This window comes from Centruroides sculpturatus, unplaced genomic scaffold (genome assembly GCF_000671375.1).
Source record: "Centruroides sculpturatus isolate CEXI.00-Female unplaced genomic scaffold, Cexi_2.0 scaffold396, whole genome shotgun sequence".
Lineage (NCBI taxonomy): Eukaryota > Metazoa > Arthropoda > Arachnida > Scorpiones > Buthidae > Centruroides > Centruroides sculpturatus.
Genome location: NW_019384590.1, coordinates 128,683 through 142,604, shown reverse-complemented (window position 1 = coordinate 142,604; position 13,922 = coordinate 128,683). Strand labels below are relative to the sequence as shown.

The following is a 13,922-nucleotide window of genomic DNA, read 5'->3' as shown; positions in this document are numbered from 1 at the left end:
GCCATGTTTTTGTGCATTAAGAGATTTCCTTTTCACTAACATCAAAAATGCAAGGAAATACCACAAGCAAATTTTAGAGCTGGCCGACTTAGTCTGTTATACATCATTTTTCGATTTTGAAGAAAAGACATATCTACAAGGAAGAGGTGTGCCAATGGGTAGCCCTACGTCTGCTGTATTATGTGAATTAGTCTTGCGTCAGATGGAAAGCAATATCCTGCCCATGTTTCAAAACGAAATAATATTATACTCAAGATATGTAGATGATATTTTCATTCTATGGAGAAATGATAACAACATGCAATGTTTTCTAAACACAGTCAACAATAACCCATATGGTTTAACTTTGGGTCTAGAGCAAGAGAGTAGTAGTAATATTAACTTCCTCGATTTATCTATCAAATGCAAGGAAGGAGAAATCTGGACGGACATTTATTGCAAACCAGTTTATCAACCTATCCTTATTCCCAGGAATTCCATCGATCCTAGGCACATTAAATATGCAGCGATTCGGGCATGGATTAAACGGGCATATACGCATTGCACGAGTATCTATAATACTTACAAAGAGTTGGATTACATTAGGAAGACAGCAATGCAGCAAGGTTATCGGAGGGGGGAGGTGAACGAGCTTATTACGAAGTTTCAGAATCAGAATCGGCAGCATCCCAAAAAAATGACCCAGGAACGAAGAGTAGTTCTTAATTATTTTCCTTTTTTAAACAAAATGATTAGGAGGATGGCGAACAGTAATAATCTACAAATAGTATATTGGCATAATCCGACGATCTACAGAATGTTAAGAAACGATAAGAGAAAGGAACAGAAAAATAATTTACCAGGAGTTTATTCTATACCTATAAAGGATCAGCATTTCAACTCGGACCTTGTTTACATGGGTGCTACTATGTGGCAGTTAAAACAAAGACTCAAGGAACATAAATACTCTGTGAGTAAGAACACAGATGCCACAGTGCTCACAGCATTTGCCAAACAGCCAGAGATCAAGGTATATTGGGATTAAGCCTCAATAATTAGAGCCACGAATTCCAAACAAGCAGTGAAACACCTTGAAAAGCTAGAGATACACAAGGCACACATAAATAAGGGATGCATTAATCATAGAGATGCAGAAGGGTTATCTTATGCCTGGAAATCCTTTTACAATAATGCAGATTAACACCTTGTAATCAATGTATATTCCCCCTTTTTTTGGCGGCTTTATTATTTTTATGTTATTTGCAAGTTATTTATAGATTTTCAGAAGACGCAAGTCTGATGAATTATGCATGCGCATTTTGGTTTCTGTTTAATTTGTATTTCATGCGTTCTTTTTTAGTGTTCTTTTTTAATATTGATTCAACTGAAGATGGCCATTTAAAAATGGTTGAAAACATTTTTATTAAACATCTTTTATTGCTGGATAGTTAAAGGTTTATTTTATTTTATATTATCTTTCCTTTGATAGGAACCTAAGATGACAAAATTTTGTCTTGTTAGAATTTTGTAACTAAGCCAAAATTTTGTAATATNTATTTGCAAGTTATTTATAGATTTTCAGAAGACACAAGTCTGATGAATTAAGCATGTGCATTTTTGGTTTCTGTTTTATTTGTATTTCATGCGTTCTTTTTTAATATTGGTTCAACTGAAGATGGCCATTTAAAAACGGTTGAAAACGTTTTTATTAAACATTTTTATTGCTGGATAGTTAAAGGTTTATTTTATTTATATTATTTATTCATTCCAGTATAAGTTCTTGTTTTTATTTATTTATTTAGTAAAAAATAAATTATTTAGCCAAGCTAGAACAGCGAGATGAATATCCAAATAATTTTTTAAAAAGATTAGTAAGGAAGATGTAACTAAATTAAATGCCTTAATGATGTCAATATATACAATGTATAGCAGGTAGGTTTTTATTCTCAAAATTCTTAATTATTTCATGTTGAGTAGAAACTAAATTAGTAATGGTAGATGAAACTCAAATGCTAGTGTTGAATGTAATTAACTCTGGTTGCAATAGGACAAACAGTAGATAATGTTCCAAGGTTTTGAATAAAGCTACAGACAAATATATACAGTAATACCTCATTACAAAATACACTAATTTGTTCATGCTTCTTAGCCAGAAAACAAATAATAATTAATAAAAAAAATTATTTAGTCATAATTCCATATTATTATGAAAAGAATACCTAAAACCTTGCAAATTTTACTGCTCAAGTAAAATTTGCAAGGATCTAAATAGGCTCAGGCTCTAAATAGAAATAAAGAGTATCCAAAAAGATATTGACTCTTAAGTTACTATATAGACAACATAGTATGAAAATTATAGTTCTATTTACTGTATAGCTTTTTAAATTTTGAATATATTGTTGTAGTAACAACCAGTCAAGATAAAGTAGGTTTCAAACTAATACATAGTTCAGTATATATAATTGTGCTACTAACATGCACAATTATACTCATCACCGTACTCACATGCACCATAAATAGTTTCCATACTTTTGGTCACTACCAAACTTCATAATTACATTAAATATATCTTACCTTCTGGAATTTCTTCATTTGGATATAAATGTCCATGAATATCCATAGCAAAATCCACCATGTTAGTATTGCTAAGTAAATCTAATTTTCCTTGCAATAATTCTTTCTCACCATATATCTAAATAAATAAAAAATATATGTACATAATTCTAAAAATTATTTCTAGAGTAAATTATTATATATTTACAGTAGAATCCTGCTTTTATGACCTAACTTTCTCAGAAAAATATATCAGGTGAGTTTTCATAACCAATTTCCTATAAGTTTAGTATCATTAAATGAGGTTTCTTTCATGGAAATATAGTTTGAACTGTATAATATTTACACAGATATGGTTAGTGAAGAAAATATAGCTTAAATATAGCTCTAGTGCCCAAACTGTGGTCCCACAGCCAAATCAGGTCTGCAGCACATGTCAATATGGCATGCAAACATATTTGACATATCATTTATGATAGAAATGGGTATATATGAAATATACAAAATATTTGTTGCCCACCTACTCAGTGTACGTAACTAAACACGTACGAGTGCACAGGCACAGGGGTTAAGATATGGCCCTGAAATGGGTTACTAAAGAAATTATGAGTATTATATTTTCATTTTGTAAATTTTGTCACCATGGACACTGGCTTCATATATTTTTAGTTGAAGTTAAAAATTAACTGATCCATTTTTATTATAGTTTTTAATTTTTATTTCTAAAAAGGGAGGGCCAAAAATAAAGTTTTGCACAAAGTACATGAAAATCTAGTTATAGAATTATGCCTACCTGCAACTAGTGTGTAATTTGGCCTGGTAACTGAAAAGTTTGAATACCATTAGCGTAAATTATATTTAAAAAAATTTACATTTATTGTAAAAGCAGAGTACTCTTCTACATTTACACATTCTATAAATACGTACTGTAGAGTACATTCATTATTAGTATATAAGTACATTTACTTATTTTCTCTATCATCAGATTTCCTCTAGATTATTTAGACCACGGGTTCCCAACCTATGGGTCGCGACCCAGAAGGGAGTCGTGACGGGTTTTCTGTGGGGTCGCCAACTTATACAGTAAACTAAAAAAATATTCACTATAATGCAATTTTTATTTTTAATGGTGTCTTGAAGTTTGAATAATTTCATANCTTTTATTGCTGGATAGTTAAAGGTTTATTTTATTTTATATTATCTTTCCTTTGATAGGAACCTAAGATGACAAAATTTTGTCTTGTTAGAATTTTGTAACTAAGCCAAAATTTTGTAATATACAGTATAACATATTTTAAAAAATTCTATTATTTTATTTAAAAGTATTTTTAGTTTTTTGACTCTTTCCACCCTTTGTACATAAAGAGGGCTTTTTATCAAGGCTGATAGTGGAATGGAGCAAGTGGGTGGTGAGGGAAAGAACTTGACCACCCTGAAAAATTCATGGAGTTTTTTGATTCACTTGGATTCATTCCTGGGTCTCCAGGGCAATAGGCTGAAATCTTAAGTAAAAAGCTAGATGACTGAGTGGTTAAAAGTATTAAAAAACACATTAAAACAAAAAATAAACAAAACAACTTAAAAGAAAAAACAGTACTTGCTTCATATTTCAGCTTTCAACAAGTATAGTTCATTTCACAACTTTTGACTAGGCTGTAAGAATGTGCATTAGCAAGGACTAGTCTATTTACTTAGTGAAGGGAAAGAATGTTTGATGAAAATCTATGACAAGGTCATTGTGCATTACCAAAAAGAGGCTCTTGAACTTTATAAAACTCCCAAAGTCCCAATCAAGTATCATGCATTGCCTGGTCAAGACAGAGGAAACAATTTGTTTATCTCTTTCTCTTTCAAATTTACATATTTTATCTCTATATTATATGTATAATAGTATATAAAATTAACTTTTATCTTTAAAATAGATACTTTCATGAACCAAATGATAAAAAAGAAAACTTATAAGGACCAAATTCAAGAAAAAGGACTTTCAGTGACTCTTAGAGACCTGTTGAGAGAATTGGAAATGAAATGGAAATACACTGGAGATTTAATAAAAATAATTTTAATTTGCAAGAAATAATCTGTCTGTTACTTGTTTACTTCAAAATGGGCTGAAGTTCAAGGCCTTTGTTTCTTATTGTAAAATCCATGCAAAAATTTCAGTTGCTGCTGCTGGTAAATGAATGGACTAAGTGTAACCTATCATTTAATCTAATCTCAAAGACTATACCTTTCCAATATACTCATACACTTCAGTTTTTTGCTATTTCTAAAAAATAAGGTTCTCTGAACATTAGCCCTTTTTGAATTGATGGCATCAATTATTTTTATTGTGCCAGTAATAGACAAAGATGAAAATAGGTACAGTATAATAAGCATTATTTTATATACTGTATATATAAATTATAAATTTATACTGTATAAAAAATGTACTGATAAATTATTTTACAAAATGTAAATAAATAATTGAATTAAAATAAAATGAAGCTTGGATTACCACAAATGAATAATAATTATTGTTTATTCTTGAGAGAACTTTGAAAATTTCAACGATATATTATATACAAATTGAAGGTATCTACATTTTAAAAATTTTGTAATTCTATTACCTGATATGGTTTCTCTCCATAAGATAATGCTTCCCATAAGGAAACTCCATAACTCCAAACATCTGACTTTGTACTGAATTTAAAGTAGTAAATACATTCTGGAGCATACCATTTTAATGGCCATTTTCCAGCAACTTCAGCCTTAATGTAGAAAAAATAAAAAAATTAATAAAAATTATTTTATTAATTTATTTAAATATATTGATATATGGAAGCTTAATTACCCGATAATATTCCTTCCCCAGTCCCAATGCTCTAGACATACCAAAATCACTAATTTTAGCAAAACTTTCATTAACAAGGAGCACATTACGAGCAGCTAAATCTCTATGTACAAATTGTTTATTTTCCAAATATTCCATAGCCATTGATACTTGCATCATCAAATATAAAATATCTTGTACAGACATATCTCTGAAACAAATATATAAATTTATATTTTAATAATTATATTATAAGATAAAAAAATATATTTCAGCTGCTTATATTATTCTTATACAGTTGTTGATAATTTTTGTAAATGTTAATGGCATAAGTCTATCTTAAAACAATTTTAATGAAAAACAAAATTAAAAGTAATATACAGTAAAATCTGCTTATCATAATGATAATTATTATATAAAATTACATTAAATTCTTAATTGGTTTCATTCCATTGTTGAGCAGACTTGAAAATGATCCATATTTGGATCAAAAGTAGTCAAGTTAAATAAATTTTGCTACTTTACAGATAACATAACAATAGTTTCTTATATACAACATACTTTCTCAATGTAAATTTATTAATCTCAATTATTTAGATATAGTAGGTGCTACTTTGGGACTAGCTTATACTGATAACAATAACAGAGTAATAACTTTATGCAGTGAAATTAATTATTATTATTATTAATAGACTCGAGTATTTCATCTGTAATTACATGCCACCTATTTTTTGGCAATACAGTTGATTCTGCTTAATTGGGACCTGACTAATTTGTCCCAATAAAGTGAACTTTATGGGATCAGATAAAATCTAAGATAAAAAATGAGGAATAAAAACCATTTATTGAAAAATACAATTAATATTCAGTATGAATACATATATGTAAATAAATTCAAGTTCAAGAGTAACATTCAATAATTAGACAAAAAAATTATTATTTTTGCAGAAATTTACCTAGCATATTTTGATGCAATTTTCTTTATACTCTTACAAGTGTACAAAATTGGCACAGGCATCCAACACAAAAATGGGACTTCCTTCATTTCCATCTTGTATAAAACATCATCTTATTCAGGAATAAATTTTGTGGCTTCCTAGTCACCTATGCCATGATCAAGAATATCATCTCCATCTGCTTCCTTATCTTCTTTAGGTTTTAGATGTTTTTCCAAAACAACTTGTTTAATAATTGCATCTACACAATTCTCATTTTATTGCAATGTGGAAGGTTCTTATCAATGTACAAAAATTCTGTGTGATTTCTAACATTTTGTAGTTTGTAAGTGATTTTACTATTATTATTGGTTATATATGGCATTTCTTGTACTGAAGTCTTAAAACCGCAATGAGAAAAGCAGTTTCAAATTGTGTTACAGCTTACTTTTCTTCAACTATCAGCAGCAGTTTTGTATTACTTGTAATATAGTAACCTTGAAATTACTTTCATTTGTTTTTACAGATGATAATATATTATGGTAACTCCCATAGACGTGGTGTCTGCAGGACTGAACAAAAACAAAAGAAAAAACAAATAGTCAGTACAATAGCATGTGATGTAAGAACAAAAGGTTTATTGGTGACACTATACACATTTAACACAAACTATACACAATTCAATTTAGCAATGTCCAGTTACATTACAAATTTGTCTTTTCTTTACTTCTATCCTTCCTCCACAAGAGGCCCCTTTAACACCTGACAAAATAAAAAAAATAAAAAAAAATGCAAAGAACAAAAAAAACAGAGGAACATACAAATGTTCATTTTAAAAAGAAAAATCATATGTTTTGATGACACTCCATTTAGTCCTTTGTTCCTTTAGGTAGTGCTTTTCTTCCCTTGCTTGTATTTCACTTTGATGGCAATGGATTCTTTAACAGTGCCATACTTTTTAATCCTAGGATGGTTATTCTTCTAGACAGCTCTCTCTCTTTGCAAGATGACTTTAACTGGAACTTCTTTGTTTGATGTCTATCCTTGTTGTCCCTTGGAGCCCTTACGAGTTATGGCATCATCCAGTAACCAAAACATGAAAGCCAGAAAAAAAAAAGATACATCACATGGATTACCACCATATTTGTATCCCCCACCAGTGGCTGCCTCTCTGTTCCATGTGACCATTCCTTGGGCCAATCCCCACATCTCATACCTCATCAGCAGAGAACCAGTGGTACAAAGGAAGGAAAGGAAGAGGGACATGCACAATAACAGAAAAAAATGATACGACACAAACAAAGAATAGAAAGAAAAAAAAATAATAGTACATATTAGTTGCGAAGCACTACAATATTTTCTTCAATTGCTACAAGGATGTATTGTACCAGCATTCCATGATACATTTTCAAATTTTTTGTGACTCCTATAACCATTGGTTGTATCAAGATGTGGTATTAGCCAGAAGAAACTCCAGATGAATGTTTTTCAAACATACATGAGATGAGCAGGAGAGTTTACCATGAGTAGCAGAAAGAAACTCTCCTGCTCATCTCATGTATTCTGTTTATGGTTCTGCTTCTGGAACTGGAAACATTAACCAAGACAGTTCCTCAGACTGTTATGTTTCATCAGAATTGCTTAGTCTGTTGGACTAGATGATTTCTTGTCAAATGTATATACATAATAGAATGTGTCTCTCCATTTTTAGCTATTTGGTCAATCTGCTCCAAATTATTCTTGCTTAACTCGGACTCTGATGAAAATAGAGACTATCATGAAACCTGGATGTCATACTCCAGCCCTGATTTCATCCTCCATAGTAACTCATAAACCCTTTGTCCAATCTGCAACAGCTTTTTAATACTTATTCTCTGAGACTCCAAGAAAAATATAGACTTCCTCGAAATCTGGACATCCCACTCTTTCCAATTTGATCTCCTTGACCTTTCATGATAAATATAACAATAGTAGGTTAAAATAACCAAATTTGTAATATGGTTTTCACTTTAAAATTTAATTATTAAGCTTCTAACTTTTTGGTCAGACAAAATGTCACACACATCTACTAGTTACTAATAAAACAAATAATTTCAAACTCTAATAAAAATTTAAATTTAAAAATACTCTAAACTAATTTAATTATTCCTAAAATCTCATAAAACATTTTCATTTGGTTCAANAAATATACAAAATTTCAGAAATTTTCAACAAAACACAGAAGTTATTAAGTTTCAAAGTGAATAAACAAAATCAAACTCCAAATGCACACACTAAAATCCATACATACAGGGAAAAAACCTCTAAATTTTTTTGGTTTTCTCAATGTTTCAAAATAGGAAAAAAAATAAAACAAATATATAATATAAGATTACAATGGCAAATTACAACAGTAAATTATAAAGTACTTTTTACACTTACATTTAAAAAAAATAACATTGGTTACATTTAAAGTTGCTGTAACCGCACAATAAAAAGATCTATTTAAAGACAAAAATTGGGCAGTGACAAACAAGACATTTTGAGTTAGTCTAGAAGGAACATGGATGAAAGTATTATGTGGAAAGAGTAACCAATTAAAATACCTATAAAATAATAACTGATCAAAATAAATATTACAGGTAGCCCTCGGTTTACACTGCAGTTCCATTCCTACAAAAGCCGGCATAAAACGAACCCATATTTACAGTGAGGTATAGGGTTAGGTTGTACATAAGTGAAAAAGAAGCAAATAATTTTGTTTATTAATATAATATAATACAAAATATATATAAATTTAATTTTTAAAATGTATTTTATCATAAAATAAAGTGAAATGTTTTTATTAAAAAATTTTAGTTTTGGATCTCTTCATTTTTTGGAAAAAAGTATCCATCTTTAATTGTTTACATTTTTATTTTCTTTCATTGAGAATTTCGGAAAATGATCGAATGGATGCATGATGCTCCTTTTTACATTTGCACTTCACTCCCAATCATTGTCTAACTCACAAAGTTCATCCGTCAAACTTTCCATAGTTGAAAGGATACATTAACCTGACAGAGCTACAGACGAGCGGAGACACTGATTGGTCGACCACCGGTCGCCGTAGCACATATATAAGGTCAGTTTGAGTGGGAAAATTCAAGATGGCTAAGGGGAGATAGATATCGTCTGGCCAATGATTAGTAGATTTGTCTCACTAACAACAGTTTGTGATCACTGGAAGTGCTACTACATTGTAAGATGTTTTCCTGAATGAACTGATAGGGGATACATTCACTGGTGCTATGGATTTGGATGCTATTTATTGAACTATAAGTTTGATAACTTGACTCATGGGTACCAAAATGTTTAGTATTTTAATATTAATTTAATGCAAATGTATACATACCCAATAATATTAATCAGAAAAAATAAATATATTCAATAAAAATCTTTGTTTTAACGAATGTACAATGTTGTGGCTTGGTAAATAAGTCAACACTGAAATGAAAATCAGTCTGGCATAGGGAAAACTGGGGAATTACACCGCGAAATGGCAAATTGCGCAGCGGCGTTATTGTGAATCGGCATAAACTGAGCCAGCATAAACCAAGGGTTACCTGTACATGAAAAGAATTTTGAGAATCCAAATCTTATTTGTGCCACCTCACTAGAGTCAGTATAAAGTAGATAATCTAGCTTGTTAAGTAAAAGGCAAACCTTACAAAATGCATTCAAAATCTTATTAAGAAGTGATGGAGCTGCTGTTGACCACCATAAAGGCAGACAACAGTTGACCAGGGGTTGAAAATTAGTGAAGATAGATCTAAAATCTTATCGTGATAAAATCAAATTACAATGATGTTACAATATTTCTTTTCTGAAAGTTAAATTTCATAGTAGCTTATCAATATGGTGTTTGAAGATTAATTTTTTATTGAAAAAACTAGGTCACTATGTAGAATAAACACAATTAATTTTCTGTCTGTAAATATAAAAAGTGTAATAGTTTGGACTTCTTAATCGTGAATAACACAGATACTGTTTTGGATAAATTAACTTTAAGATTTAAAGACTCGAGGGAGGTGACTAAAATATTGAGATCGGTTTATAAAGTTTCTAGATCAAAGTTAATTTTTATTTAGATCATCAGCATAGGTTATTATTTTAGAATTAACACAATGAATAGCAAGATCAAGATAATTAATAAAAAGGCTACTTAAAATGAATTCCTGAAGAATTCCACATATTGGAAGAAATTACAAAAAGAAATGTCTCCTAGTTTAACTTTTCANAAAAAAAAGATACATCACATGGATTACCACCATATTTGTATCCCCCACCAGTGGCTGCCTCTCTGTTCCATGTGACCATTCCTTGGGCCAATCCCCACATCTCATACCTCATCAGCAGAGAACCAGTGGTACAAAGGAAGGAAAGGAAGAGGGACATGCACAATAACAGAAAAAAATGATACGACACAAACAAAGAATAGAAAGAAAAAAAAATAATAGTACATATTAGTTGCGAAGCACTACAATATTTTCTTCAATTGCTACAAGGATGTATTGTACCAGCATTCCATGATACATTTTCAAATTTTTTGTGACTCCTATAACCATTGGTTGTATCAAGATGTGGTATTAGCCAGAAGAAACTCCAGATGAATGTTTTTCAAACATACATGAGATGAGCAGGAGAGTTTACCATGAGTAGCAGAAAGAAACTCTCCTGCTCATCTCATGTATTCTGTTTATGGTTCTGCTTCTGGAACTGGAAACATTAACCAAGACAGTTCCTCAGACTGTTATGTTTCATCAGAATTGCTTAGTCTGTTGGACTAGATGATTTCTTGTCAAATGTATATACATAATAGAATGTGTCTCTCCATTTTTAGCTATTTGGTCAATCTGCTCCAAATTATTCTTGCTTAACTCGGACTCTGATGAAAATAGAGACTATCATGAAACCTGGATGTCATACTCCAGCCCTGATTTCATCCTCCATAGTAACTCATAAACCCTTTGTCCAATCTGCAACAGCTTTTTAATACTTATTCTCTGAGACTCCAAGAAAAATATAGACTTCCTCGAAATCTGGACATCCCACTCTTTCCAATTTGATCTCCTTGACCTTTCATGATAAATATAACAATAGTAGGTTAAAATAACCAAATTTGTAATATGGTTTTCACTTTAAAATTTAATTATTAAGCTTCTAACTTTTTGGTCAGACAAAATGTCACACACATCTACTAGTTACTAATAAAACAAATAATTTCAAACTCTAATAAAAATTTAAATTTAAAAATACTCTAAACTAATTTAATTATTCCTAAAATCTCATAAAACATTTTCATTTGGTTCAAGTACAAATCCAGGTAGAGAGTTCACTGTTCCATAAAAAGCCATATTCATAAAAGTATAAAACAAAAAACATGTTAGTAGTTCCAACAATAACTGTCTTGACATCAGTGTGGAACTATTCCTAGTAATTCCAAGTCCAGAATGGTTCCTTTAAAACTGTTTCAACCCAGGAATATCCAACTCTAGTAACAGAACTGTTCTTGACTTTTTCTGCAGTTCTGCATAACAATTCATAAGCCATTTCAAAAAAATATTGGAAATCATCTATGCATTCTTGTTGGAATAATACTCAACTGATAAACAGTTCATTCTAACACCTTTAAAGCAATGAAGCTTAGCATGCTTTCCAATGACCAATAACTTCTGTTTATCTCTTATTGACATAACAGCATTATAATATGGTAATGTGATCCATTGCTTTTTTTCAATCTGACAATACTGCATGTTTATAACTCAAAAAACCATCTGGAATGGCACAGTAAAGTAACCCTGTTTCATCTGCATTGTATATTTAATCAGGACTAAATTTCTGCAACAATTCAGGCAACTTAGTTGATTTCCACTCTTTGGTGCTCATAGTGCACCAAAGAGTGGAAATCAACTCTAAAGTAGTGCAGCCACTGATTCGATGTACAGTTTGATTGTACTCTATTGTTTTGTCAATAAAACTTGTCATAAATACTGTATTCTGCTGTTTCATTCAGCATACCAACTGCAAAGTGCTGTAAAAACTTTATATCACATTTCCAGCTATGGTTTCCTTATATCAAAACGTGCAAAATTTCATCCTGTACAATCCCCCAAATTTTTAAAACGTCATTCTGATACACCCTGTATACAGAATGCTATTTTCGTTAATTAATAATTATCAATAATAGTATAAATCAACTGCAGGTAAACAGTACATTTCCAGTAAGTACATTTACAGGTTGTCAGATAGCTTTTATAAAAAATAAAGCAGAATTTCTCTAAATATATCCCAAAAAATAGTAAAATTCAAAATCTAGTAGCCTAGAGTCCAACAAATATCTCAATCTGTTACCTGTTGCCCAATCTTACAATCCTGAAACCCAGTAGTATTTTATGAGATAAAAGAAAAAGAGGATATTCCTTGGTTAGGTAAAACCCAAAAATATGTTACTGTCCTTTAGACACTAAGAGGGCCTCTTTTAGTAAGCTCATTATGAGTTTAGCCAGCGACAATGGGGCAGTTGGTTGGTGAGTGATGGAATCAGACATATCCAGATGGACCACTACCTGAAAAATTCCTGAAACTTTTTCAACCCATCCAGATTCGATCCTGGGTCCCCCAGAGCAATAGGCTGACAACTTGACCGCTCAGTTGTCTGACTGTCAAAAATATATTATTGTAAAAACAAAGCCACATTGACCAAATTAGAGTTTTTGTTAGTATATTTTTCTCTTATAGTATGGAGGCAGTTTGATCTAAACATTATTTTCAAATTATTACAATTTTATCTTAGATGTACATGAAACACAATAAAGTATGAAACCTTCATTCAATGACTATTCATAATTATTTTGCTATGGAAAGATGTGATATCAGGGATGTCAAGTAATCATTCCAATGTCAAAAGCTATAACAATGGTGTTAAGAATTTCATTATACAAGTCGACCCCCCTATAACACTGTTGATTATTCCATTTTATATGAATTCCATGTTGTACGCGTCACTTAGATTTTACAAATATGTGTGCTGGGCTGTGAACAGCTCACGTCAACAGTGTTATAGGGGAGTTGACTGTATACAGTTTTGGTATTGGTGCCAATGTCATTTTTCATAAAACAATATTTTAATTTGCAAACACACACTTGCATGGTGCATTCATTACAGATCACAATTCCTATCACTGTTGCTCTGAAGTGTACATAATGTGATAATAATTCGTTCAAACTGTTTACAGTTTTCACTGTTTACAGTGAAACAAACTTTGGAATAATTAGTAATGAAATAAATCTATAATGCACTGCTATTTTAGTATTAGTTTGAAGCCTTTATTTTAGTTTTAAGCTTTAACCCTTTCGTCCCGAGTGGTACATATAGGTACCGCAATATTTTAAAGTACCGGAAACCTAGAAAATGCATTATAAACAAATGAATATTGTACCAAACAGTGATTTTGCATTACAGCTAAGGAACTGGCAACTGTAGAGGGCATTTGAGTCGTTCGCTTAAGCGATATTACACGTGTATCGATGAAAGGTTACTTCCTATGAGTATCTTTATTCAAAAATTCATAGTTTTCACTGTCTATACTAGTAGAATTTTATATATTTTAGAAGATTTATAT

The 13,922-nt window shown here is 30.9% G+C and overlaps 2 protein-coding genes across 3 annotated transcripts in view; both read right to left on the bottom strand.

The window, feature by feature from the left end:
• Positions 1–2,692, bottom strand: part of LOC111624729 (eukaryotic translation initiation factor 3 subunit E-B-like) — a 22,331-nt gene extending 19,639 nt beyond the window's left edge. Inside the window, exon 1 of the mRNA XM_023367651.1 lies at positions 2,554–2,692. Coding sequence (XP_023223419.1) covers positions 2,554–2,614 — 61 coding nt within the window. The 5' untranslated portion in view covers positions 2,615–2,692. The remainder of the gene's footprint in view (positions 1–2,553) is intronic.
• A 2,421-nt stretch (positions 2,693–5,113) lies between these two features.
• LOC111624728 (probable serine/threonine-protein kinase roco5) overlaps positions 5,114–13,922 on the bottom strand; it is a 95,937-nt gene continuing 87,128 nt past the window's right edge. For both annotated transcript variants that reach the window (XM_023367649.1, XM_023367650.1), the window contains exons 12-13: positions 5,366–5,555; positions 5,114–5,282 (exon numbers count right to left, since the gene is read on the bottom strand). In XM_023367649.1, the coding sequence (XP_023223417.1) occupies positions 5,118–5,282; positions 5,366–5,555 (355 nt within the window). In that variant the 3' untranslated portion in view covers positions 5,114–5,117. The remainder of the gene's footprint in view (positions 5,283–5,365; positions 5,556–13,922) is intronic.